The sequence below is a fragment of the Carassius gibelio genome, chromosome B18 (assembly GCF_023724105.1).
Source record: "Carassius gibelio isolate Cgi1373 ecotype wild population from Czech Republic chromosome B18, carGib1.2-hapl.c, whole genome shotgun sequence".
NCBI classification, from domain to species: Eukaryota; Metazoa; Chordata; class Actinopteri; order Cypriniformes; family Cyprinidae; genus Carassius; species Carassius gibelio.
The window spans coordinates 16,873,270-16,901,136 of NC_068413.1; the positions used below are offsets into that span (position 1 = coordinate 16,873,270).

The 27,867-nt window shown below is 41.2% G+C and overlaps 3 protein-coding genes, 1 long non-coding RNA gene and 1 other non-coding gene across 61 annotated transcripts in view; 2 read left to right on the top strand and 3 right to left on the bottom strand.

The window, feature by feature from the left end:
• Positions 1-6,678, bottom strand: part of LOC127977744 (zona pellucida sperm-binding protein 4-like) — a 33,174-nt gene extending 26,496 nt beyond the window's left edge. The window contains exon 1 of one of the 2 annotated variants that reach the window (XM_052582833.1): positions 6,605-6,678. The gene's annotated coding sequence lies outside the window, so the exon portion shown is untranslated. The remainder of the gene's footprint in view (positions 1-6,604) is intronic. The other variant, XM_052582829.1, reaches the window with a different exon arrangement.
• LOC127977746 (uncharacterized) overlaps positions 1-27,867 on the top strand; it is a 76,604-nt gene that overhangs the window by 11,924 nt on the left and 36,813 nt on the right. For 15 of the 33 annotated variants that reach the window (XR_008158301.1, XR_008158312.1, XR_008158305.1 and 12 more), the window contains exon 1: positions 17,376-17,622. This is a non-coding gene — a transcript (uncharacterized LOC127977746). Of the gene's footprint in view, positions 1-8,273; positions 8,569-8,595; positions 8,615-10,150; positions 10,243-10,308; positions 10,400-17,375; positions 17,623-18,913; positions 19,080-27,867 lie in introns of those variants that run through there. The other 18 variants (XR_008158329.1, XR_008158326.1, XR_008158328.1 and 15 more) reach the window with 7 other exon arrangements.
• Positions 1-27,867, bottom strand: part of LOC127977740 (zona pellucida sperm-binding protein 1-like) — a 56,513-nt gene that overhangs the window by 6,529 nt on the left and 22,117 nt on the right. For 2 of the 24 annotated variants that reach the window (XM_052582807.1, XM_052582808.1), the window contains exons 5-9: positions 23,628-23,707; positions 14,781-14,893; positions 14,562-14,709; positions 14,412-14,484; positions 14,225-14,333 (exon numbers count right to left, since the gene is read on the bottom strand). In XM_052582807.1, the coding sequence (XP_052438767.1) occupies positions 14,257-14,333; positions 14,412-14,484; positions 14,562-14,709; positions 14,781-14,893; positions 23,628-23,707 (491 nt within the window). In that variant the 3' untranslated portion in view covers positions 14,225-14,256. Of the gene's footprint in view, positions 1-2,808; positions 2,921-2,998; positions 3,072-3,150; positions 3,299-3,367; positions 3,561-3,633; positions 3,792-3,862; positions 3,961-4,033; positions 4,222-5,802; positions 6,250-14,224; positions 14,334-14,411; positions 14,485-14,561; positions 14,710-14,780; positions 14,974-15,046; positions 15,205-15,275; positions 15,374-15,446; positions 15,635-15,708; positions 16,103-22,957; positions 23,067-23,144; positions 23,218-23,295; positions 23,444-23,514; positions 23,708-23,780; positions 23,939-24,009; positions 24,108-24,180; positions 24,369-26,349; positions 26,618-26,869; positions 27,080-27,867 lie in introns of those variants that run through there. The other 22 variants (XM_052582813.1, XM_052582811.1, XM_052582782.1 and 19 more) reach the window with 21 other exon arrangements.
• Positions 5,980-6,497, top strand: LOC127977748 (uncharacterized). The gene is made up of 3 exons (XR_008158349.1): positions 5,980-5,997; positions 6,082-6,207; positions 6,376-6,497. It is a non-coding gene; the product is annotated as an uncharacterized LOC127977748 (long non-coding RNA).
• On the bottom strand, positions 6,114-27,452 carry LOC127977747 (uncharacterized). The gene is made up of 2 exons (XM_052582863.1): positions 27,091-27,452; positions 6,114-6,207 (listed from the first exon to the last, which is right to left on the bottom strand). Exon 1 carries the CDS (start codon positions 27,419-27,421, stop codon positions 27,137-27,139), a length of 285 nt encoding a protein of 94 aa, XP_052438823.1. The 5' UTR covers positions 27,422-27,452; the 3' UTR covers positions 6,114-6,207; positions 27,091-27,136.

The following is a 27,867-nucleotide window of genomic DNA, read 5'->3' on the forward strand; positions in this document are numbered from 1 at the left end:
ATTGTTTCACTTTCACAGCACGTTAAACATCACTCGCTTACTTGACCTGGAGAAACTGCGCATTGTTGCAGTGAACATTTAGTAATTTATGTCAGGAGTACAAAATATGTATGAGTCATTTTTAGAATAAAAATTAGAGCATTCATATTCAGTCACGTCTGCAGTGCTTTGTGTTCTCATAGGTTCACTGAAAAGCGTCAAATAGGGTTTATAGTCAAAAGTTGCATATACACAGAGATATATTTACTGATGTTTACTTCATAATTCTATAGACCGAATCATTTCTATTCATTTTCCACTGATTTAAGCGATCTGATGATAATGATCGGCTCTCAGCCCTGTCTCTGTGTGTATAGTCTTCCGTGTGTGTGTGCTAACAGAGACCTGATTCTCCAGTGTCTTGTCCATCATAACCGTGCATCATATCCCACTCCATCTTACCCATGATGCATTTCCTGTACACTTCTGAGTTGATATCTGAACACAACAACACAAAGAAACCTCTGTACCTACAAAATATCCAAATAATAAACACACCATTACGTACGTTAATGGATGGTATGTGATTTTCTTTAGATTTGGGGCATTTTTATAACAATATTAAAAATTTACATATGAAATGCTAGTTTGTGCAGCGACGTAAAAGGCTATAAATAGCATATTTTTACAACAGTAAACGACCAAATCCCACATGTGATCACAAAAGGAGGTTATTACAAACACTCGGTCAGGGTATAAAGTGAGTTTTGAATAAAAGTGTACTAATAATTTCATAAATAGTCTTATGTAGCTTAATGCTAACGTTAGCTCTAATGCAGCTACATAGCAGGTGCAGTTCTTCTTCATAATGCATTTTGTCAAAGGTTGTAAGAAAATGTTGTGTTGTATTTTTATAGTAAGGCTTTTGATAATAGTGGTTTAAATGTATACTGGAATTGAAGCGATGTGGCTTGGTAAACCTTGAAATACCAGAACAAAGGCTAATAGTAGCGGAATACAAACAAAATAATAATGATAAATGAAGAATGAGGATTTTGTGTCATACCTGGCCGATGTGTGAAAGGCTAGTTTCGTAAGAACAATACAATCATGAATGGGGCAGTTTTGCCGGTCCAAACAAGAGATAATTGCATTCCAGGAGTCATAAATCAATTTTATTAGCCTTTCATGAGCCTTCTCTAAAAACACACATGACGTGGTCTTAGAAAAGGTTTCATAAAATTCACACTTTGTGAGATTATATTCTGAAATATCAAAAGGAAGTATTGGTAGACTTGTGGCTTTAGCTTCATTATGCATCTAAAATCATATTCTACATAATTTTAATACACTTAAATGTTTTCAATATTTTTATTTACATGTTTGAGCTTACTGTATATATCTTTATTATAACAGGCGGAGTGATTCACATTTTTCAAGATATGGGACAGAAAATGTATAGGTCTATATAATTTGTATAGTTACGATCACACAAAGAGTTAAGTTTTTCTCCAGAAAAGTCAGCATAATTACAAATGTGATATTGATTTTATACAACAGTTCAACAAACAAGTTAATATCAAGAGACTTATATTTTAGACAACATATTACCATTTTTTGCTCCATTTCCAAGAATACAATTCATTCCAAACACAGCCACTATTTTGCGTCTCTGAGTAACATGATAGTTTCGATCCTGAATGAATCAACCTTTAATATGACTATTCAACCGCAATGACTCACTTATTAACAGTGACTCACTGCCAATTTTAATTTCACATTCAAGGTACCCTTTACAATTTTGTTTGTAATTTCAAACGGATTAAGGTTTTATTTAAAAAAAAAAAAAAATTCATTTGTAACTGCAGGCTAAAGGTTTTCTCTGCATTGCAAAATATCTATTTTGTTGAGAATGATTGCATCTGCTTGGTAACAACCCAAATACAAGTATTTCACCAAAAAGATGGTGCACACTTTTAGAAAAAATGCATGAAAAGTTCTGAGTAGTTTTGGGATATTGGGCGTTAAAGTTGAAAGTGAAAGTGAAGTGACATTCAGCCAAATATGGTGACCCATACTCAGAATTTGTGCTCTGCATTTAACCCATCCGAAATGCACACACACAGAGCAGTGAACACACACACACACACACACACTGTGAGCACACACCCGGAGCAGTGGGCAGCCATTTATGCTGCGGCGCCCGGGGAGCAGTTGGGGGTTCAGTGCCTTGCTCAAGGGCACCTAAGTCGTGGTATTGAAGGTGGAGAGAGAACTGTACATGCCCCCACCCACAATTCCGTCCGGCCCTAGACTAGAACCCACAACCCTTAGATTGGGAGTCCAACCCTCTAACCATTAGGCCACGACTTCCCCCACAATGTCCCCCATTCTGTCTATGTTCCATAGACAGAACCTTTTTTTAAAATAGAAAAATCCCAAAATGTACACAACAAAAAAAAGCGAATAACTCAATTTGGACAAAAACGTCAGATAGAACCTTATAATTCCAAGGGGACGATTTGTTAAGATTGCAAACCCTTACTTTTCTATTTTGGTGTGCCACTCCAAGATTTATGGTGGCCTCATTTGGCTACCCCTATTAAAATCTTCTGGGGGCGCCACTGATCCACATAACTTTACATTGTGAACATCAGGAACCAAACTACTGTTTGGAAGACAAATTAAAGGGGAACCTTGTGCTGGTTAGCAACTGGAGGACGGATAAAGGAATGCACAACCATACTAAAGGTTGTGGAACATTGGTTTGATAGTGGGAAGAAAAAAAAAAAGAAAAAAAAGGAATCAAAACAATACCAATAGACAAGACGATGTTATACAAGTTTATTAAAAAAACACTAGATTTACATGACCAGAGTAACTCCTCCACTAGAAACCACAGTCTGCTCCCCAGATACAGCCTTGATACGAGTGTCTCTTCCTGAAAGAGAAACATTAGAAGTGAGAACGCGGTACTAAAATGCTCAGTTCCTCTTGTCAAGAGAAATCAAGAACTCACGTTTCCTAGTGCAGCTTTGCTCACAAGAGCCAGATGATGGATGGCACACCGCTGTACTGCAGTGGATGAAGATCTGACAGGGAAGAAAGAGGCTCAAGTCACAGAATCCACAAGTAGTAAAATGTACAAATGTTCAAGTAAAGGGGGCATACAGTTTCCTGCAGAGCAGCCAGCGAGGCTGGATCTACAAATGTGAACATCTTCACAACAAAGCGCTTGTAATGGGTTGGGAATTGAAGACCAGATGATCCAGTCACTGGAACCAGTGTGGTCAGATAGCGGTCATCCTGGTAAGGGCATCTGAAGACAAGAGAAGGTTAGGAAGGGTCTCCCAGCAGACTAACGGACAAAGACTGGCTGTACACTCACCCGTCGATCAGAAGGTCCCACTGGGGGAGACTGAGTGGACTGGGGGTTGAAGTCGCCCAACAATGTCCCAGCATCAGGACAATGTTGGGGTCAGTCCTCTCCATAATGTGCACCTCAACATACACAGGCTCTCGCAGGACTTTTGTGATGGGATAATCAGTGTCACTGTAGTAGGATGTGTAGGCCTCATCCCCTGAGGAACAACACTGGGGATTAACCAGGCTCCAGTTTGAAAGGCTTTAGGCAGACACAGGACAAGACCTTACCTTCAGCACAGCCTTTGGTGACACATTGGCCATTGGCCAGTCTGAGCTCCACCCTGAGAGGTCCAGGAGCAGCTACTGGTGGAGGTGGAGGAACAGAGTTGACTTCCACAACCAGAGCTTCCACAGACGTTCCTGAATATCTACACTGGAAGAGAAACCTGGACGACACACAGCGAGCTTGTAGCATTTATCAGGGATTAATGTTCACACCAAGTCATGGATCACCTACTCAAAGTGACTGTCCCTTGTGATGGAACCATACGGTCCAATCCCCACTTCATACGATGAGGTCATTCGGTTTTCATACACCACATATCCTCCATCCTCCTGTGAATAGGAACAGTGTCAGCATCCAGTCCATCATAAGCAATGCAGAATAAGACCAGTAGCAGCTTCTCACCATCACGCTTGTGCCACATGCGGTCACAGGGAACTGGTATATAGCAAAGGAAGGTGTGGACCCCACAGGAGCACAGGGTGGGTCATTTCCACCCAGTAGATGAACCGAATCCAGACTCAGTCGAGGCAGAGTAACGTCTCTAGACACCACTACCACAAACTGACCATTTCTAATACACTGGACAGTCACTGGAACGAGGTACAAGAGCAGATTAAAATGCAGAGAATCAGTTTAACACCTAGGCGGAAATTGCAGGGGTCCGGACCCCCCATATGAGGGTTGACCCCCCCCCAAATATAATTTAAAGAGTATTGTAAATATGATATATAGTTAACTAATTGTGCAAGTAGTAAAATACAAATGCGAACGGAGGAACAAACAAAATAAATAAAAGTTTTAAACATCTCAAGTTCCACTTGCTTTGCCTCACAGTGCTTTGGTCCACTGCCTGCTCCCCTTTTACCTCACCACCACAGACACACACATAGTCCGGTGCGAGAAAACAATGCGTTTCAGTTGTGGAACTCCATAAGTCAAGCTTACTTGATTCACGTTAAACATCGGATGACGTGATTTTCTCTTGAATATAGATGATGCCGAATCACTAATAAGTGGGGTCCAAAAAATATTGTGTACCAATTTACTTTCGTCACCGATGTAGTCTGCGCTGTTAGGGAGTATAACAGGTGTTTACCTAGCTTTTTTAACGTCTTACACACACCCAAAGTGTACGCATATACAAGTGTTGTACGTTAGATTAGACTAGTGCGGGTGCGCATTTAGATTTTCCCGCGTTCACTATGATTTAGTCGGTTTCAGTGGTGGCTCGTCGGGTGAGGCAGGGGAGGCACAGTTTCCCCCAAATTTTGAGGTGAATTTGAGGAAGACTTAAATGTTAATAAAATTCAATATTCCTTTCAGTTCATGTCTCAGAATGTATACATTTTGTTTGTAATTTCACAGTTGTAATACCATTACATGAAAGCTCCTCTTTTCTATTGTGAATGTGCCGAATCTGCTGATGTAATTACAACAGCTAAGTAAGAGAAGGGGAGGCCAGGGGAACCAATCAGCATTGAGTGTTCAATTTCAGCACTGAGAAAAGTAACATCATAGAGGAGGCTAGCCTCCCTTCTGGAATATCAATCTACCATATACAGACGTAAATTAGACATGGTATCAGTTTGAACCGGTTTTTATACGGTCTATAGTTTGAACGTCTCCCGGAACAGCTAGGCTAATGGTTTACCAAGTATTTATAAGGAGTAGCGATATTGAATACATTCTTTATGGGTCCTGACTAAAAGCTGCCAAAAAGCCATTTTAAAGTGGTTAAGCAAATAATAATAGGCAGGGATCCCCAGACCAATACAATTAGTTTGCCTCCTCGATTTTAAAATTCACGAGCCACCACTGGTCAGTTTATTTCATTTAATAGTTAATCTAATATAACATCATACGAAGAGTGCAGTTGTTCTCCAGATATTAGCATAACAAATGTGATTTTTTTAAAAAATTGAATAAACAAGTTATTACGTGCATTTTAGGCACCACATTGCCCGTTTTAGCTCTTTCACCAACAAAAAAAAAAAAGTTGAAAACTAAGCTACAGCAGTAAAAGCGCCAATTGAGTTTTTGAAAAAAAACACACTGAGTTGGTGTTGCCGAACTGAATGAATCCACTTCCCTCCATGTTTATTGTCCCCCCAACATTTAGATGATTTTCGATCATGGTTTAACACAAACCGAATAAAATTGAGAACACTTACCTGCCCTCCCATAGAAACACTGTTGTCCATTAAAGCAGCAGTCGATAGCTTCACACTCAGCACCACTGATCCCAGGTAGACCACATTGGATCTGCTCAGAATCAGCTACAGCACATTTATCAAGGGGCTCTGCCTGCACTACTGGCTTCTGAAAATGCTTTTTAACTGGCTTCTGAAGCGGAAACTGCTGGCTAGGTAGCTGTTGAACTGGCTTCTGAAGCGGAAACTGCTGGCTAGGTAGCTGTTGAACTGGCTTCTGAAGCGGAAACTGCTGGCTAGGTAGCTGTTGAACTGGCTTCTGAAGCGGAAACTGCTGGCTAGTTAGCTGTTGAACTGGCTTCTGAAGCGGAAACTGCTGGCTAGTTAGCTGTTGAACTGGCTTCTGAAGCGGAAACTGCTGGCTAGGTAGCTGTTGAACTGGCTTCTGAAGCGGAAACTGCTGGCTAGGTAGCTGTTGAACTGGCTTCTGAAGCGGAAACTGCTGGCTAGGTAGCTGTTGAACTGGCTTCTGAAGCGGAAACTGCTGGCTAGTTAGCTGTTGAACTGGCTTCTGAAGCGGAAACTGCTGGCTAGTTAGCTGTTGAACTGGCTTCTGAAGCGGAAACTGCTGGCTAGTTAGCTGTTGAACTGGCTTCTGAAGCGGAAACTGCTGGCTAGTTAGCTGTTGAACTGGCTTCTGAAGCGGAAACTGCTGGCTAGTTAGCTTTTGAACTGGCTTCTGAAGCGGAAACTGCTGGCTAGTTAGCTGTTGAACTGGCTTCTGAACTGGAAACTGCTGGTCAGTTTGCTCAATCATCAGAGCTTGAGCATCCTGAAGTGATTTTCTCCACTGTGGAACAGCATGACAGAAAGCACAGACCACCAAAATCTGAACCAAACACAAAATTCCAGCCATTGTTGAACAGCTAAACACAAAGTGGAGTTACTGCCATTTAGTCTTTTTGTATTCTACAAATTTCAGCTAATTATCGATAGTCCCTCCCTCTTCATTAACAACTGGGTGATTCTCATTGGATCTCAAGATTCAATGCTAATAACAGCAACAGAGAGGCTGCGTCCACATCTTCAGTGACTACGTTTACATGCTGTTAAAATTCGGGTTATGGTCGGGTTAAGGTCACTATTTGGGTTTCTGAAACATTCGGGATAACCCGTTTACATGCGTCAGCAGAGGGAGTTACTCCTGTATACATGGAATGTGTAATCAGTCGCCAATATCCCGATGTAAACAGCGACGCACGGTTAGCGTCTGGACGTAATACGCAATATGCGTCATTTCCGATTCTTCTTCCTGTATCCAAAGACTCAAAAGACCAAGATTCCTTGCGAATAGAACATGCGCAGAACACACATTTTGATGGGGATATGCCGAAACGCGTTTACAAGACCAAATATTCGGGTTAGAAAAGGGGTACCCTAGGTATAATATCCCGGTTTTTAAAAACCGGGATATGAGCATATCCGGGGTTATGCCGGTGTTTACATGGCCGTGCGCGACCGGGTTATTGCTAATATCCCGGTTTTGAACGGGTTATTGGCTGCATGTAAACGTAGTCATTGACAACTCTCTCAAGCCTCGCTCACTCAGATGCTAAACATTCTTTCCAAATTTTTATCTTCGTCTGATACAGGCTCAAGCATATCAAGTTGGATGCCTTATCTTACCATCGTTCACGCTGGACAGAAGATCCGCTCTGTGAAAAAGCCAATCAGAACAGAGCTCAACATTATTGTTCATGACCCTTCCAAATAATTCTAGGGACAAATCCCAGGGTTGTAAATGGGCATGTAAAACTGTTTCTGGAGAATTTTTGCCCATACCCAAGCCACGTACCTTCTATGTAAATACTGTATCATTTAAAATATTGTATCAATGCATTCTATGGCACCTTTAACTGGGATTATGAACTCAAATTTTGGCCGGAAACAATAGTTTGAATCTGAATTTGAATTTCTCAATGATTAATTTGTTTCTTATAAACACATAGCCTTTCCCTTCACAAGTCAGTAATTGATGTTAATTATTTGTGGATTATTTTGATATTTATATCAGTTCTTTGGACTTCCATTCTGATGCCACCCATTCACTGCAGAGGATTCATTGGGGAGCAAGTGATGTAATTCTATATTTTTCCAAATCTTTTTCAATAATGAACTAAAAACTCCTTAAATTTTTTTTTTTTTTTAATGAATATTTTATATTATTTGAGTCATATCAGAGGCTTTTTTAATGACATTCATTGTCTATCATAGACACACTGTCAAACTTTAATTGTAAAATTGTGAGTAAGTGTAGATGAAAATCTCAGGACCTTATCAAGCCTTCCATTGGCTAATGACATTCCAGAACGTTCTGATTTGTTAATTACAGGTCCAGAGGAGAATCAAAGGTAATCAATCAAGCTGAAAAAGGAGGAGCCGCTTAAATTCAAAGCTGTACTTAATGGACAAAGACAAGCACTGGTGGGTATTGTGTTAATGTTTGTCAGGATGGGTCTTTTGTAATGTGTGTTAGTGCTGGTTGTGCTTGTGCCAGTGAAGCCTTTGGATTGGAGGTTTCCCATTGTTACAGAAGTGCCGAGCAAGATGGCAGTGGACTTTCATTTAAGGCAACCTGTGACCCCTAGAAGTGTAGCTATTCAATGTAGTGAGAACCAGATTCATGTGGAGGTATAGCAGGACTTGTTTAGCAATGGAAATCTGATCCAGCCATCTGGTTTGACTTTAGGAGGATGTCCTGTTGTTGGTTTGGTCCCAGGCTCAAAGGTGCTCTTCTTTGAGAATGAACTGCAGGTCTGCAACCGTGTTGATGGTAAGAGCTGTTAAGTGTTACTAGATTTATTGAACCCTACTAAAACTCGGTCCTTGTTTTGGTATGAATGGTCCCCTGAGTCTAAAACATTCATGGGATGGTTCTTTTATGGTGGGAAAAACTCTTAATAACAGTTTACTCTGGTAACCAAGTGTTATGACATGACTTGCTAAGATGCCTTTTGGAATGGGTTCTTTTTGTTGAATCCTATAGATGAACAAGAATGAGCTTGTCTACACCTTTGCCTACACCCCTGAGCTGTTTGCTGGCACTCCAATTACCCTCTGTGACTTTTGGCATAGCTGGAGGTGGTGGAACTGGAAGCCAATTTAATTGGTTACTACTTGAATGGCAGGTTTCAAAACATCAGCAATAATGCCTTGGGTACCTTATGCCTCAACTGTTCTGTCTAAAGCTCATGATGGGTTTGTGCAGTTTCTCTCAGCCTTCTGAACGTGGCTGTGCCTATGCTGTTCTTTTCGCTTGCAGATGACTGGTCTCATGAGAGGCCTTCAGACACTTACTTCCTGGGTGATGTTGTTAATGTTGAGGCATCTGTGAAGATATACAACCTCGTCCCTCTGTGTGTGGTTGTGGACTGCTGTGTGGCCACCAAAGACCGTATAAAAACATGGGCGTAGTGTCAGTGACATCACCCGTAGACTCCTGAAGTGTGTTTTTAAAGCCTAAAGTGTGTAGAGCGGGCCATCGCCATCTTGGCAGCATGTCACCTCGCGACTCTCCCGGACAATCAAAAATGGGCAAAAAGGGGGGAGCTAGTTGTTGAAGCCACACCCACCTAGCACAACGGCATTGTCAGCATGGGCAATCCACCGGCCACTCAAGTGGCTACGCCCTCAATTATGCAGAAATTTAAGTCTTAATATAACTTAAAGGGATGAGTTGTAAAAAAAAAAAAAAATTCACCCTCCCCCTCACAGTTGTCATGAAGGGCAAAATAAGCTATTTAGACAAAAGTTTTTATACCAGGCTGTAAACATGTTTTTTTCTTTTTTCTGCTGAGAAGTTGGGCATTTTAACATGGGGAGTCTGAGACTGACTCCCTTTTGCAGCCAGCCTCAAGTGGCCAGTTGATGAATTGCAGTTTTAGTCACTTCCTTATTGGCCTCACGAGAGTGAGCGAGAGGTTGGGGCTCGGTGGCGACCCGAGTACCTGATGTGAATGCCCTTCTGAGATACTTGTTCATTGATCATGGGTGTGTTCATGTCACCAGATGCTGCAGAGGTGATTAATTCCCGCGTTTGCTCCTCATATAACCACTTTGTCCCTGACAACTTTTTACTTCTTAGATGTCTAGTGGATGCCAAGGTCAATGCTTCCAGACCTCTCCCATTTGCTCTGGTTTGTGACTCCTTACCTGTGGTGTCTCTTGAGGATCAGAATGTGTGTTCTGAAGGCCACTCTCGCTCGGGCGCCCGGTTAAGCGCTCCACAAGTCCTGTTCCTTTGCCAATGGGTAAGTTCATGGCCCTTACTAAACATTAAAGGTGCCATGTCTAATTTTTCGTATTGCAGGTGGCTTGCTGCTGATGGGAACCATCAGGTTTGTGGTTGCTGTGACTCAACAGGTGTTCCTGATGGTGGAACTGCTGCTCCTCCTTTTGGAGGTAGGAAGGTGCTTTTAAGCTTGGTTTTTGACTGTTAAAGCACGTAACTCTGTCTGCTTTTTCTAGGCCTTCAGTGGGAAGGGAAGGCCTCGCTCGGTCCTGTAGTGGTTCAAGAGCACAAGACTTTAGCTGGTGTTCAATAAATGTGGGGAGAGAACTTCTTGTTTCTGTCTGGTCTCGTTTAACCAATTGACTTGCATGAGGAAGCGTGTAGTTCTACTGTACCTGTTCTCCTGTCAGAAGGAAAGGCTCCCCTTTCTCATTCGGGAAGCTAATAAGCCTTTAAGGGACTGCTGTGAGATCCCTTTTGACGAGTACTGTAAAGGTGGAATACACTGCCCATGATGCTGTAAAAGGGAATTCTGTTATTTGGCATTTGTGCCAAAAGAGTTCTGCATGAATGTCCACTTCCTTGAAGCATTGCAGACTTCGTGTGCATCTTATGCAGTGAACTTGACTTCATGTTGGTAACTTCAAATGAGCAGTTTAATTTACTCCTTGCATCCCCCAAATAGGTTTGATCAGTTAAGTTTTGTTTCATAATGCTCCTTGTTGACGTCTCTCATGCTTTTAAAACACAGGTACAATAAACACGCACTCCCAGTATCAATACTGGCACAACATTTTCCACCTTCGGATGGGTTTTATTTATTTATTTTTTTTGTAGTAGCAAATCCGTTATAATTCTGAAAGATCATTGACAACTGGAACTAATTTTTGGGCTCTTAGTGAAAGACCTCATTTGAAAACTGTTGGGTTGTCACTTGTGCAACATCTTGAGCAGTTTGTTTCTAGCACAGCTTCAATATTGAAAGGGTACTCCACAGGGTGCGATTTATGGGGGGGAAATAAAATGGGGGGGGGGGGGGGGTTGTTTTGAAACCTCTTAATTCATAAAAATAACCCATGAGAACATGAACTAGATGCCGTTATGTGCTAATTAGCAGAGACTTTATTCAACAGATGGTCTCCTCTAGCTCTCCCCACATCACCCTAGTGCCATTTTGAAAAACACCTGCTGAACACAAATTTTATAGGCTATCGTCAGCCGCAACAAGGACACATGGTTCTTTCAAATCAAAGTGTAAATTTATGTAGAAAACGTATGCTTGTGGCACGGCTAACACAGAAGAACGTACACAGTCTGACTACTCCAAGGATGCTTTTCTGGACCTTGAGAGTGCATTTTACTTGGCAGTCTGTAGGCCAAATCACAAGCCTGCTGGTTTTCATCCAAAATAAGTTGTGTGCCGAAGATGACCAAAGCTCTTATGGGTTTGGAACGACTGATGGCAGATGGGTTATTCTGATGGTGCTTTGCATGCTTTTCTGGACCTTTTACTTGACAGTAGATGGGATGGTCACAGGCCTCCCGGTTTTCATCCAAAATATCTGTAACCCCTTTGCTGTCAAAGATTGTCACCGCCCCCAGATTGTTTCACTTTCACAGCACGTTAAGCATCACTCTCTTACTTGACCTGGAGAAACTGCGCATTGTTGCAGTGAACATTTAGTAATTTATGTCAGGAGTACAAAATATGTATGAGTCATTTTTAGAATAGAAATTAGAGCATTCATATTCAGTCACGTCTGCAGTGGTTTGTGTTCTCATAGGTTCACTGAAAAGCGTCAAATAGGGTTTATAGTCAAAAGTTGCATATACACAGAGATATATTTATTGATGTGTACTTCATAATTCTATAGACCGAATCATTTCTATTCATTTTCCACTGATTTAAGCGATCTGATGATAATGATCGGCTCCCAGCCCTGTCTCTGTGTGTATAGTCTTCCGTGTGCGTGTTAACGGAGACCTGATTCTCCCGTGTCTTGTCCATCATAACCGTGCATCATATCCCACTCCATCTTACCCATGATGCATTTCCTGTACACTTCTGAGTTGATATCTGAACACAACAACACAAAGAAACCTCTGTACCCACAAAATATCCAAATAATAAACACACCATTACGTACGCTAATGGATGGTATGTGATTTTCTTGAGATTTGGGGCATTTTTATAACAATATTAAAAATGTACATATGAAATGCTAGTTTGTGCAGCGACGTAAAAGGCTATAAATAGCATATTTTTACAACAGTAAACGACCAAATCCCACATGTGATCGCAAAAGGAGGTAATTACAAACACTCGGTCAGGGTATAAAGTGAGTCTTGATTAAAAGTGTACTAATAATTTCATAAATAGTCTTATGTAGCTTAATGCTAACGTTAGCTCTAATGCAGCTACATAGCAGGTGCAGTTCTTCTTCATAATGCATTTTGTCAAAGGTTGTAAAAAAAATGTTGTGTTGTATTTTTATAGTAAGGCTTTTGATAATAGTGGTTTAAATGTAAACTGGAATTGAAGCGATGTGGCTTGGTAAACCTTGAAATACCAGAACAAAGGCTAATAGTAGCGGAATAAAAACAAAAGAATAATTATAAATGAAGAATGAGGATTTTGTGTCATACCTGGCCGATGTGTGAAAGGCTCCTTTCGTAAGAACAATAGAATCATGAATGGGGCAGTTTTGCCGGTCCAAACAAGAGATAATCGCATTCCAGGAGTCATAAACCAATTTTATTAGCCTTTCATGAGCCTTCTCTAAAAACACACATGACGTGGTGTTAGAAAAGGTTTCATAAAATTCACACTTTGTGAGATTATATTCTGAAATATCAAAAGGAAGTATTAGTAAACTTGTGGCTTTAGCTTCATTATGCATCTAAAATCATATCCTACATAATTTTAATACACTTAAATGTTTTCAATATTTTGATTTACATGTTTGAGCTTACCGTATATATCTTTATTATAACAGTCCGAGTGATTCACATTTTTCGAGATACGGGACAGAAAGTGTATAGATCTATACAATTTATATAGTTACGATCACACAAAGAGTTAAGTTTTTCTCCAGAAAAGTCAGCATAATTACAAATGTGATATTGATTTTATACAACAGTTCAACAAACAAGTTAATAATCAAGAGACTTACGTTTTAGACAACATATTACCGGTTTTTGCTCTATTTCCAAGAACAAAATTAATTCCAAACACAGCCACGGTTTTGCGTCACTGAGTAACATGACAGTTTCGCTCCTGAATCAAGCTTTAAAATGACTGTTTAACCGCAGGGACTCACTTATTAACAGTGACTCACTGCCAATTTTAATTTCACATTCAAGGTACCCTTTACATTTTTGTTTGGAATTTCAAACGGATTAAGGTTTTATTTAAAAAAAATCAAAACATTCATTTGTAACTGCAGGCTAAAGTATTCCATGGCCCACACAGCTGCATTAAACTAAAACATCTAAAATGGCACTTTAGATGCAACTTCGGTTTTCTCTGCATTGCAAAATATCTATTTTGTTGAGAATGATTGCATCTGCTTGGTAACAACCCAAATACAAGTATTTCACCTAAAAGATGGTGCACACTTTTAGAAAAAAGGCATGAAAAGTTCTGAGTAGTTTTGGGATATTGAGCGTTAAAGTTGTGTTCCATAGACATCTGTAGATAGAACCCTTTTATTAAAATAGAAAAATCCCAAAATGTACACAAAATGTAAAAAAAAACAAAAAAAAAACAAGGCGAATAACTCCATTTTGACAAATATCAGATAGAACCTTATAATTCCAAGGGGACGATTTGTTAAGATTGCAAACCCTTACTTTTCTATTTTGGTGTGCCACCCCAAGATTAAAATCTTGGGGTGGCCTCATTTGGCCACCCCTATTAAAATCTTCTGGGGGCTCCACTGATCCACATAACTTTACATTGTGAATATCAGGAACCAAACTACTGTTTGGAAGACAAATTAAAGGGGAACCTTGTGCTGGTTAGCAACTGGAGGACGGATAAAGGAATGCACAACCATACTAAAGGTTGTGGAACATTGGTTTGATAGTGGGAAGAAAAAAAAAAAAAAAAAAAAAAAGTCGAATCAAAACAATACCAATAGACAAGACGACGATGTTCTACAAGTTTATTAAAAACACTAGATTTACATGACCAGAGTAACTCCTCCACTAGAAACCACAGTCTGCTCCCCAGATACAGCCTTGATACGAGTGTCTCTTCCTGAAAGAGAAACATTAGAAGTGAGAATGCGGTTCTAAAATGCTCAGTTCCTCTTGTCAAGAGAAATCAAGAACGCACGTTTCCTGGTGCAGCTTTGCTCACAAGAGCCAGATGATGGATGGCACACCGCTGTACTGCAGTGGATGAAGATCTGACAGGGAAGAAAGAGGCTCAAGTCACAGAATCCACAAGTAGTAAATATACAAAGTTCAAGTAAAGGGGGCATACGGTTTCCTGCAGAGCAGCCAGCGAGGCTGGATCTACAAATGTGAACATCTTCACAACAAAGCGCTTGTAGTGGGTTGGGAATTGAAGACCAGATGATCCAGTCACTGGAACCAGTGTGGTCAGATAGCGGTCATCCTGGTAAGGGCATCTGAAGACGAAAGAGAAGGTTAGGAAGGGTCTCCCAGCAGACTAACGGATAAAGACTGGCTGTACACTCACCCGTCGATCAGAAGGTCCCACTGGGGGAGACTGAGTGGACTGGGGGTTGAAGTCGCCCAACAATGTCCCAGCATCAGGACAATGTTGGGGTCAGTCCTCTCCATAATGTGCACCTCAACATACACAGGCTCTCGCAGGACTTTTGTGATGGGATAATCAGTGTCACTGTAGTAGGATGTGTAGGCCTCATCCCCTGAGGAACAACACTGGGGATTAACCAGGCTCCAGTTTGAAAGGCTTTAGGCAGACACAGGACAAGACCTTACCTTCAGCACAGCCTTTGGTGACACATTGGCCATTGGCCAGTCTGAGCTCCACCCTGAGAGGTCCAGGAGCAGCTACTGGTGGAGGTGGAGGAACGGAGTTGACTTCCACAACCAGAGCTTCCACAGACGTTCCTGAATATCTACACTGGAAGAGAAACCTGGACGACACACAGCGAGCTTGTAGCATTTATCAGGGATTAATGTTCACACCAAGTCATGGATCACCTACTCAAAATGACTGTCCCTTGTGATGGAACCATACGGTCCAATCCCCACTTCATACGATGAGGTCATTCGGTTTTCATACACCACATATCCTCCATCCTCCTGTGAATAGGAACCGTGTCAGCATCCAGTCCATCATAAGCAATGCAGAATAAGACCAGTAGCAGCTTCTCACCATCACGCTCGTGCCACATGCGGTCACAGGGAACTGGTATATAGCAAAGGAAGGTGTGGACCCCACAGGAGCACAGGGTGGGTCATTTCCACCCAGTAGATGAACCGAATCCAGACTCAGTCGAGGCAGAGTAACGTCTCTAGACACCACTACCACAAACTGACCATCTCTAATACACTGGACAGTCACTGGAACGAGGTACAAGAGCAGATTAAAGTGCAGGGAATCAGTTTAACACGAACAGAAGATTGAGAACACTTACCTGCCCTCCCATAGAAACACTGCTGTCCATTAAAGCAGCAGTCGATAGCTTCACACTCAGCACCACTGATCCCAGGTAGACCACATTGGATCTGCTCAGAATCAGCTACAGCACATTTATCAAGGGGCTCTGCCTGCACTACTGGCTTCTGAAACAGCTTTTTAACTGGCTTCTGAAGCGGAAACTGCTGGTTAGTTAGCTGTTGAACTGGCTTCTGAAGCGGAAACTGCTGGCTAGTTAGCTGTTGAACTGGCTTCTGAAGTGGAAACTGCTGGCTAGTTAGCGGTTGAACTGGCTTCTGAAGCGGAAACTGCAGCTTAGGTAGTTGTTGAACTGGCTTCTGAAGCGGAAACTGCTGGCTAGTTAGCGGTTGAACTGGCTTCTGAAGCGGAAACTGCTGGCTAGTTAGCGGTTGAACCGGCTTCTGAAGCGGAAACTGCTGGCTAGTTAGCTGTTGAACTGGCTTCTGAACTGGAAACTGCTGGTCAGTTTGCTGAATCATCAGAGCTTGAGCATCCTGAAGCGATTTTCTCCACTGTGGAACAGCATGACAGAAAGCACAAACCACCAAAATCTGAACCAAACACAAAATTCCAGCCATTGTTAAACAGCTAAACACAAAGTGGAAATACTGCCATTTAGTCTTTTTGTATTCTACAATTTTCAGCTAATTATCGATAGTCCCTCCCTCTTCATTAACAACTGGGTGATTCTCATTGGATCTCAAGATTCAACGCTTATAAAATCAACACAGAGGCTGCGTCCACATCTTCATTGACGACTCTCTCAAGCCTCGCTCACTCGGATGCTAAACAGTCTTTCCAATTCGTCTGATACAGGCTCAAGCATATCAGGTTGGATGCCTTATCTCTCCATCGTTCACGCTGGACAGAAGATCCGCTCTCTGAAACAGCCAATCAGAGCAGAGCTCAACATTATTGTTCATGACCCTTCCAAATAATTCTAGTGACAAATCCCAGGGTTGTAAATGGGCATGTAAAACTGTTTCTGGAGAATTTTTGCCCATACCCAAGCCACGTACCTTCTATGTAAATACTGTATCATTTAAAATATTGTATCAATGCATTCTATGGCACCTTTAACTGGGATTATGAACTCAAATTTTGGCCGGAAACAATAGTTTGAATCTGAATTTGAATTTCTCAACGATGAATTTGTTTCTTATAAACACTTAGCCTTTCCCTTCACAAGACAGTAATTGATGTTAATTATTTGTGGATTATATTGATATTTATATCAGTTCTTTGGACTTCCATTCTGATGCCACCCATTCACTGCAGAAGATTCATTGGGGAGCAAGTGATGTAATTCTATATTTTTCCAAATCTTTTTCAATAATGAACTAAAAACTCCTTAAAAAATATATATTTTTTTAATGAATATTTTATATTATTTGAGTCATATCAGAGGCTTTTTTAATGACATTCATTGTCTATCATAGACACACTGTCAAACTTTAATTGTAAAATTGTGAGTAAGTGTAGATGAAAATCTCAGGACCTTATCAAGCCTTCCATTGGCTAATGACATTCCAGAACGTTCTGATTTGTTAATTACAGGTCCAGAGGAGAATCAAAGGTAATCAATCAAGCTGAAAGAGGAGGAGCCGCTTAAATTCAAAGCTGTACTTAATGGACAAAGACAAGCACTGGTGGGTATTGTGTTAATGTTTGTCAGGATGGGTCTTTTGCAGTGTGTGTTAGTGCTGGTTGTGCTTGTGCCACTGAAGCCTTTGGATTGGAGGTTTCCCACTGTTCCAGCAGGACTTGTTTAGCAATGGCGAACTGATCCAGCCATCTGGTTTGACTTTAGGAGGATGTCCTGTTGTTGGTTTGGTCTCAGGCTCAAAGGTGCTCTTTGAGAATGAACTGCAGGTCTGCAACCGTGTTGATGGTAAGAGCTGTTAAGTGTTGCTAGACTTATTGAACCCTACTAAAACTGTTCTTGTTTTGGTATCAATGGTTCCCTGAGTCTAAAACATTCATGGAATGGTTCTTTTATGGTGGAAAAAACTCTTAATAACCGATAACTCTGGTAACTAAGTGTTATGACATGACTTACTAAGATGCCTTTTGGAATGGCTTCTTTTTGTTGAATCCTATAGATGACCAAGGATGAGCTTGTCTACACCTTTGCCTACACCCCTGAGCTGTTTGCTGGCACTTCAATTACCCTCTGTGACTTTTGGCATAGCTGGAGGTGGTGGAACTGGAAGCCAATTTAATTGGTTACTACTTGAATGGCAGGTTTCAAAACATCAGCAATAATGCCTTGAAGCCTTGGGTACCTTACGCCTCAACTGTTCTGCCCAAAGCTCATGATGGGTTTGTGCAGTTTCTCTCAGGCACAGCCACGTTCAGAAGGCTATGCTGTTCTTTTCGCTTGCAGATGACTGGTCTCATGAGAGGCCTTCAGACACTTACTTCCTGGGTGATGTTATTAATGTTGAGGCATCTGTGAAGATATACAACCTCGTCCCTCTGTGTGTGGTTGTGGACTGCTGTGTGGCCACCAAAGACCGTATAAAAACATGGGCGTAGTGTCAGTGACATCACCCGTAGACTCCTGAAGTGTTTTTGAAGCCTAAAGTGTGTAGAACGGGCCATCGCCATCTTGGCAGCATGTCACCTCGCGACTCTCCTGGACAATCAAAAATGTCAATCTAGTTGCTGAAGCCACACCCACCTAGCACAACGGCAGTGTCAGCACCGGCAATCCACTTTTATGCCCAATCCCCAATTATGCAGAAATTTAAGTCTTATTATAACTTAAAGGGTGGAGTTATAAAAAAAAAATCACCCCTCTCACAGTTGTCATGAAGGGCAAAATTAGCTATTTAGACAAAAGTTTTTGCACCAGGCTGTAAACATGATTTTTTTTTTTCTCTTCCTGCTGTAAAGTTGGGCATTTTAACATGGGGAGTCTGAGACTGACTCCCTTTTGCGGCTGGACTCAAGTGGCCAGTCGATGAATTGCAGTTTTAGTCACTTCCTTATTGGCCTCACGAGAGTGAGCGAGAGGTTGGGGCTCGGTGGCGACCCGAGTACCTGATGTGAATGCCCTTCTGAGATACTTGTTCATTGATCATGGGTGTGTTCATGTCACCAGATGCTGCAGAGGTGATTAATTCCCGCGTTTGCTCCTCATATAACCACTTTGTCCCTGACAACTTTTTACTCCTTAGATGTCTAGTGGATGCCAAGGTCAATGCTCCCAGACCTCTCCCATTTGCTCTGGTTTGTGACTCCTTACCTGTGGTGTCTCTTGAGGATCAGAACGTGTGTTCTGAAGGCCACTCTCGCTCGGGCGCCCGGTTAAGCGCTCCACAAGTCCTGTTCCTTTGCCAATGGGTAAGTTCATGCCCCTTTCTAAACATTAAAGGTGCCATGTCTAATTTTTTGTATTGCAGGTGGCTTGCTGCTGATGGGAACCATCAGGTTTGTGGTTGCTGTGACCCAACAGGTGTTCCTGATGGTGGAACTGCTGCTCCTCCTTTTTGGAGGTAGGAAGGTGCTTTTTAAGCTTGGTTTTTGACTGTTAAAGCACTTAACTCTGTCTGCTTTTCTAGGCCTTCAGTGGGAAGGGAAGGCCTCGCTCAGTCCTGTAGTGGTTCAAGAGCACAAAAAGACTTTAGCTTGTTCAATAAATGTGGGGAGAAAACTTCTTGTTTCTGTCTGGTCTCGTTTAACCAATTGACTTGCATGAGGAAGCGTGTAGTTCTACTGTACCTGTTCTCATGCCAGAAGGAAAGGCTCCCCTTTCTCATTCGGGAAGCTAATAAGCCTTTAAGGGACTGCTGTGAGATCCCTTTTGACGAGTACTGTAAAGGTGGAATACACTGCCCATGATGCTGTAAAAGGGAATTCTGTTATTTGGCATTTGTGCCAAAAGAGTTCTGCATGAATGTCCACTTCCTTGAAGCATTGCAGACTTCGTGTGCATCTTATGCAGTGAACTTGACTTCATGTTGGTAACTTCAAATGAGCAGTTTAATTTACTCCTTGCATCCCCCAAATAGGTTTGATCAGTTAAGTTTTGTTTCATAATGCTCCTTGTTGACATCTCTCATGCTTTTAAAACGCAGGTACAATAAACGGGCACACTTGAAACATCTTAATTCATAAAAATAAACCATGAGAACATGAACTAGATGCCGTTATGTGCTAATTAGCAGAGACTTTATTCAACAGATGGTCTCCTCTAGCTCTCCCCACATCACCCTAGTGCCATTTTGAAAAACACCTGCTGAACACAAATTTTATAGGCTATTGTCAGCCGCAACAAGGACACATGGTTCTTTCAAATCAAAGTGTAAATTTATGTAGAAAACGTATGCTTGTGGCACGGCTAACACAGAAGAACGTACACAGTCTGACTACTCCAAGGATGCTTTTCTGGACCTTGAGAGTGCATTTTACTTGGCAGTCTGTAGGCCAAATCACAAGCCTGCTGGTTTTCATCCAAAATAAGTTGTGTGCCGAAGATGACCAAAGCTCTTATGGGTTTGGAACGACTGATGGCAGATGGGTTATTCTGATGGTGCTTTGCATGCTTTTCTGGACCTTTTACTTGACAGTAGATGGGATGGTCACAGGCCTCCCGGTTTTCATCCAAAATATCTTTAACCCCTTTGCTGTCAAAGATTGTCACCGCCCCCAGATTGTTTCACTTTCACAGCACGTTAAACATCACTCTCTTACTTGACCTGGAGAAACTGCGCATTGTTGCAGTGAACATTTAGTAATTTATGTCAGGAGTACAAAATATGTATGAGTCATTTTTAGAATAGAAATTAGAGCATTCATATTCAGTCACGTCTGCAGTGGTTTGTGTTCTCATAGGTTCACTGAAAAGCGTCAAATAGGGTTTATAGTCAAAAGTTGCATATACACAGATATATTTACTGATGTTTACTTCATAATTCTATAGACCGAATCATTTCTATTCATTTTCCACTGATTTAAGCGATCTGATGATAATGATCGGCTCTCAGCCCTGTCTCTGTGTGTATAGTCTTCCGTGTGTGTGCGTGCTAACAGAGACCTGATTCTCCAGTGTCTTGTCCATCATAACCGTGCATCATATCCCACTCCATCTTACCCATGATGCATTTCCTGTACACTTCTGAGTTGATATCTGAACACAACAACACAAAGAAACCTCTGTACCTACAAAATATCCAAATAATAAACACACCATTACGTACGTTAATGGATGGTATGTGATTTTCTTTAAATTTGGGGCATTTTTATAACAATATTAAAAATTTACATATGAAATGCTAGTTTGTGCAGCAACGTAAAAGGCTATAAATAGCATATTTTTACAACGGTAAACGACCAAATCCCACATGTGATCACAAAAGGAGGTTATTACAAACACTCGGTCAGGGTATAAAGTGAGTTTTGAATAAAAGTGTACTAATAATTTCATAAATAGTCTTATGTAGCTTAATGCTAACGTTAGCTCTAATGCAGATACAGTTCTTCTTCATAATGCATTTTGTCAAAGGTTGTAAGAAAATGTTGTGTTGTATTTTTATAGTAAGGCTTTTGATAATAGTGGTTTAAATGTATACTGGAATTGAAGCGATGTGGCTTGGTAAACCTTGAAATACCAGAACAAAGGCTAATAGTAGCGGAATACAAACAAAATAATAATGATAAATGAAGAATGAGGATTTTGTGTCATACCTGGCCGATGTGTGAAAGGCTAGTTTCGTAAGAACAATACAATCATGAATGGGGCAGTTTTGCGGGTCCAAACAAGAGATAATTGCATTCCAGGAGTCATAAACCAATTTTATTAGCCTTTCATGAGCCTTCTCTAAAAACACACATGACGTGGTGTTAGAAAAGGTTTCATAAAATTCACACTTTGTGAGATTATATTCTGAAATATCAAAAGGAAGTATTGGTAGACTTGTGGCTTTAGCTTCATTATGCATCTAAAATCATATTCTACATAATTTTAATACACTTAAATGTTTTCAATATTTTTATTTACATGTTTGAGCTTACTGTATATATCTTTATTATAACAGGCGGAGTGATTCACATTTTTCAAGATATGGGACAGAAAATGTATAGGTCTATATAATTTGTATAGTTACGATCACACAAAGAGTTAAGTTTTTCTCCAGAAAAGTCAGCATAATTACAAATGTGATATTGATTTTATACAACAGTTCAACAAACAAGTTAATATCAAGAGACTTACATTTTAGACAACATATTACCATTTTTTGCTCCATTTCCAAGAATACAATTCATTCCAAACACAGCCACTATTTTGCGTCTCTGAGTAACATGATAGTTTCGCTCCTGAATGAATCAACCTTTAATATGACTATTCAACCACAATGACTCACTTATTAACAGTGACTCACTGCCAATTTTAATTTCACATTCAAGGTACCCTTTACAATTTTGTTTGTAATTTCAAACAGATTAAGGTTTTACTTAAAAAAAAAAAAAAACATTTGTAACTGCAGGCTAAAGTATTCCATGGCCCACACAGCTGCATTAAACTAAAACATCTAAATGTCACTTTAGATGCAGCTTCGGTTTTCTCTGCATTGCAAAATATCTATTTTGTTGAGAATGATTGCATCTGCTTGGTAACAACCCAAATACAAGTATTTCACCTAAAAGATGGTGCACACTTTTAGAAAAAAAAAGGCATGAAAAGTTCTGAGTAGTTTTGGGATATTGGGCGTTAAAGTTGTGTTCCATAGACTTCTGTAGATAGAACCTTTTTTTAAAAATAGAAAAATCCCAAAATGTACACAACAAAAATGTAAAAAAAAAAAAAAAAAAAAAAAAAAAAAAAAAAAAAAAGCGAATAACTCAATTTGGACAAAAACGTCAGATAGAACCTTATTATTCCAAGGGGACGATTTGTTAAGATTGCAAACCCTTACTTTTCTATTTTGGTGTGCCACCCCAAGATTTATGGTGGCCTCATTTGGCCACCCCTATTAAAATCTTCTGGGGGCGCCACTGATCCACATAACTTTACATTGTGAACATCAGGAACCAAACTACTGTTTGGAAGACAAATTAAAGGGGAACCTTGTGCTGGTTAGCAACTGGAGGACGGATAAAGGAATGCACAACCTTACTAAAGGTTGTGGAACATTGGTTTGATAGTAGGAAGAAAAAAAAAAAAAAAAAAAAAAAAAAAAAAAAAAAAAAAGCCGAATCAAAACAATACCAATAGACAAGACGATGTTCTACAAGTTTATTAAAAACACTAGATTTACACAACCAGAGTAACTCCTCCACTAGAAACCACAGTCTGCTCCCCAGAGACAGCCTTGATACGAGTGTCTCTTCCTGAAAGAGAAACATTAGAAGTGAGAACGCGGTTCTAAAATGCTCAGTTCCTCTTGTCAAGAGAAATCAAGAACTCACGTTTCCTGGTGCAGCTTTGCTCACAAGAGCCAGATGATGGATGGCACACCGCTGTACTGCAGTGGATGAAGATCTGACAGGGAAGAAAGTGGCTCAAGTCACAGAATCCACAAGTAGTAAATATACAAATGTTCAAGTAAAGGGGGCATACGGTTTCCTGCAGAGCAGCCAGCGAGGCTGGATCTACAAATGTGAACATCTTCACAACAAAGCGCTTGTAATGGGTTGGGAATTGAAGACCAGATGATCCAGTCACTGGAACCAGTGTGGTCAGATAGCGGTCATCCTGGTAAGGGCATCTGAAGACGAAAGAGAAGGTTAGGAAGGGTCTCCCAGCAGACTAACGGATAAAGACTGGCTGTACACTCACCCGTCGATCAGAAGGTCCCACTGGGGGAGACTGAGTGGACTGGGGGTTGAAGTCCCCCAACAATGTCCCAGCATCAGGACAATGTTGGGGTCAGTCCTCTCCATAATGTGCACCTCAACATACACAGGCTCTCGCAGGACTTTTGTGATGGGATAATCAGTGTCACTGTAGTAGGACGTGTAGGCCTCATCCCCTGAGGAACAACACTGGGGATTAACCAGGCTCCAGTTTGAAAGGCTTTAGGCAGACACAGGACAAGACCTTACCTTCAGCACAGCCTTTGGTGACACATTGGCCATTGGCCAGTCTGAGCTCCACCCTGAGAGGTCCAGGAGCAGCTACTGGTGGAGGTGGAGGAACAGAGTTGACTTCCACAACCAGAGCTTCCACAGACGTTCCTGAATATCTACACTGGAAGAGAAACCTGCACAACACACAGCGAGCTTGTAGCATTTATCAGGGATTAATGTTCACACCAAGTCATGGATCACCTACTCAAAATGGCTGTCCCTTGTGATGGAACCATACGGTCCAATCCCCACTTCATACGATGAGGTCATTCGGTTTTCATACACCACATATCCTCCATCCTCCTGTGAATAGGAACAGTGTCAGCATCCAGTCCATAATAAGCAACGCAGAATAAGACCAGTAGCAGCTTCTCACCATCACGCTCGTGCCACATGCGGTCACAGGGAACTGGTATATAGCAAAGGAAGGTGTGGACCCCACAGGAGCACAGGGTGGGTCATTTCCGCCCAGTAGATGAACCGAATCCAGACTCAGTCGAGGCAGAGTAACGTCTCTAGACACCACTACCACAAACTGACCATCTCTAATACACTGGACAGTCACTGGAACGAGGTACAAGAGCAGATTAAAATGCAGAGAATCAGTTTAACACCTAGGCGGAAATTGCAGGGGTCCGTACCCCCCATATGAGGGTTGCCCCCCCCCAAAATATAATTTAAAGAGTATTGTAAATATGATATATAGTTAACTAATTGCGCAAGTAGTAAAATACAAATGCGAACGGAGGAACAAAAAAAAATAAATAAAGTTTTAAACATCTCAAGTTCCACTTGCTTTGCCTCACAGTGCTTTGGTCCACTGCCTGCTCCCCTTTTACCTCACCACCACAGACACACGCATAGTCCGGTGCGAGAAAACAATGCGTTTCAGTTGTGGAACTCCATAAGTCAAGCCTACTTTATTCACGTTAAACATCGGATGACGTGATTTTCTCTTTAAAATAGATGATGCCGAATCACTAATAAGTGGGGTCCAAAAAATATGGTGTACCAATTTACTTTCGTCACCGATGTAGTCTGCGCTGTTAGGGAGTATAACAGGTGTTTACCTAGCTTTTTTAACGTCTTACACACACCCATAGTGTACGCATATACAAGTGTTGTACGTTAGATTAGACTAGTGCGGGTGCGCATTTAGATTTTCCCGCGTTCACTATGATTTAGTCGGTTTCAGTGGTGGCTCGTCGGGTGAGGCAGGGGAGGCACAGTTTCCCCCAAATTTTGAGGTGAATTTGAGGAAGATTTAATGTTAATAAAATTCAATATTCCTTTCAGTTCATGTCTCAGAATGTATACATTTTGTTTGTAATTTCACAGTTGTAATACCATTACATGAAAGCTCCTCTTTTCTATTGTGAATGTGCCGAATCTGCTGATGTAATTACAACAGCTAAGTAAGAGAAGGGGAGGCCAGGGGAACCAATCAGCATTGAGTGTTCAATTTCAGCACTGAGAAAAGTAACATCATAGAGGAGGCTAGCCTCCCTTCTGGAATATCAACCTACCATATACAGACGTAAATTACGTGGTATTAGTTTGAACCTGTTTTTATACGGTCTATAGTTTGAACGTCTCCGGGAACAGCTAGGCTAATGGTTTACCAAGTATTTATAAGGAGTAGCGATATTGAATACATTCTTTATGGGTCCTGACTAAAAGCTGCCAAAAAGTCATTTTAAAGTGGTTAAGCAAATAATAGGCAGGGATCCCCAGACCAATACAATTAGTTTGCCTCCTCTATTTTAAAATTCACGAGCCACCACTGGTCAGTTTATTTCATTTAATAGTTAATCTAATATAACATCATACGAAGAGTGCAGTTGTTCTCCAGATATTAGCATAACAAATGTGATTTTTATAAAAATTGAATAAACAAGTTATTAAGTGCATTGTGGGCACCACATTGCCCGTTTTAGCCCTTTCACCAACAAAAACAAAAGTTGAAAACTAAGCTACAGCAGTAAAAGCACTAATTGAGTCTTTGAAAAAACCCACTGAGTTGGTGTTTCCGAACTGAATGAATCCACTTTTTTTTTATTTTCCCCCCAGTCTTTCGCATCTATACCGATCTCACTATACAGTTGTGTGAGGGTGTATGCCTTCATTTTGCTAGTCATGGCAAACGTCTTTATATATGCATGTTTTAAATTGTAACTGAAGTAACATTGCTATTAAATGTGCTTTATAAATTAATGAAAGTTGAAGTTCAAATGCCATTGCATTTTGGTGGCTTGATTGTGTAAACCACTTAAAAAAACACTGACAAACCTTCTTCAAAACAATGTTGCAATTTAGTCAGCTTTTTCATTGAACCAAAAAGAAACTTGAAGGATAATAGAACGGTCTCCATGCAATAGTAAGGCTTTCCTCCCTGTACACATATCCTGAAGTAAAATTTTGCCTGTTTTTTTGGTGTCCCCTTCAAAATTTGCTCGTGAGAAATGTTATGTTTATTGTCCCTCCAACATTTAGATGATTTTCGATCCTGGTTTAAAACAAACCGAATAAAATTGAGAACACTTACCTGCCCTCCCATAGAAACACTGCCGTCCATTAAAGCAGCAGTCGATAGCTTCACACTCAGCACCACTGATCCCAGTTAGACCACATTGGATCTGCTCAGAATCAGCTACAGCACATTTATCAAGGGGCTCTGCCTGCACTACTGGCTTCTGAAACTGCTGTTTAACTGGCTTCTGAAGCGGCAACTGCTGGCTAGTTAGCTGTTGAACTGGCTTCTGAAGCGGAAATTGCTGGCTAGTTAGCTGTTGAACTGGCTTCTGAAGCGGAAACTGCTGGCTAGTTAGCTGTTGAACTGGCTTCTGAAGCGGAAATTGCTGGCTAGTTAGCTGTTGAACTGGCTTCTGAAGCGGAAACTGCTGGCTAGTTAGCTGTTGAACTGGCTTCTGTAGCGGAAACTGCTGGCTAGTTAGCTGTTGAACTGGCTTCTGAAGCGGAAACTGCTGGCTAGTTAGCTGTTGAACTGGCTTCTGAAGCGGAAACTGCTGGCTAGTTAGCAGTTGAACTGGCTTCTGATGTGGAACCTGCTGGCTAGTTAGCTGTTGAACTGGCTTCTGAAGTGGAAACTGCTGGCTAGTTAGCTGTTGAACTGGCTTCTGAAGCGGAAACTGCTGGCTAGTTAGCTGTTGAACTGGCTTCTGAAGCGGAAACTGCTGGCTAGTTAGCTGTTGAACTGGCTTCTGAAGCGGAAACTGCTGGCTAGTTAGCTGTTGAACTGTCTTCTGAAGCGGAAACTGCTGGCTAGTTAGCTGTTGAACTGGCTTCTGAAGCGGAAACTGCTGGCTAGTTAGCTATTGAACTGGCTTCTGATGTGGAACCTGCTGGCTAGTTAGCTGTTGAACTGGCTTCTGAAGTGGAAACTGCTGGCTAGTTAGCTGTTGAACTGGCTTCTGAAGCGGAAACTGCTGGCTAGTTAGCTGTTGAACTGGCTTCTGAAGCGGAAACTGCTGGCTAGTTAGCTGTTGAACTGGCTTCTGAACTGGAAACTGCTGGTCAAGCGATTTTCTCCACTGTGGAACAGCATGACAGAAAGCACAAACCACCAAAATCTGAACCAAACACCAAATTCCAGCCATTGTTAAACAGCTAAACACAAAGTGGAGATACTTCCCTTTAGTCTTTTTGTATTCTACAGCTATCAGCTAATTAACGATAGTCCCTCCCTCTTCATTAACAACTGGGTGATTCTCATTGGATCTCAAGATTCAACGCTTATAACAGCAACACAGAGGCTGCGTCCACATCTTCATTGACAACTCTCTCAAGCCTCGCTCACTCGGATGCTAAACATTCTTTCCAAATTTTTATCTTCGTCTGATACAGGCTCAAGCATATCAGGTTGGATGCCTTATCTCTCCATCGTTCACGCTGGACAGAAGATCCGCTCTCTGAAACAGCCAATCAGAGCAGAGCTCAACATTATTGTTCATGACCCTTCCAAATAATTCTAGGGACAAATCCCAGGGTTGTAAATGGGCATGTAAAACTGTTTCTGGAGAATTTTTGCCCATACCCAAGCCAC

What these genes read in the sequence shown, in the direction of transcription:
- LOC127977747 (XM_052582863.1), bottom strand. Translation starts at nt 27,421, where the DNA reads ATGGCTGGAATTTGGTGTTTGGTTCAGATTTTGGTGGTTTGTGCTTTC.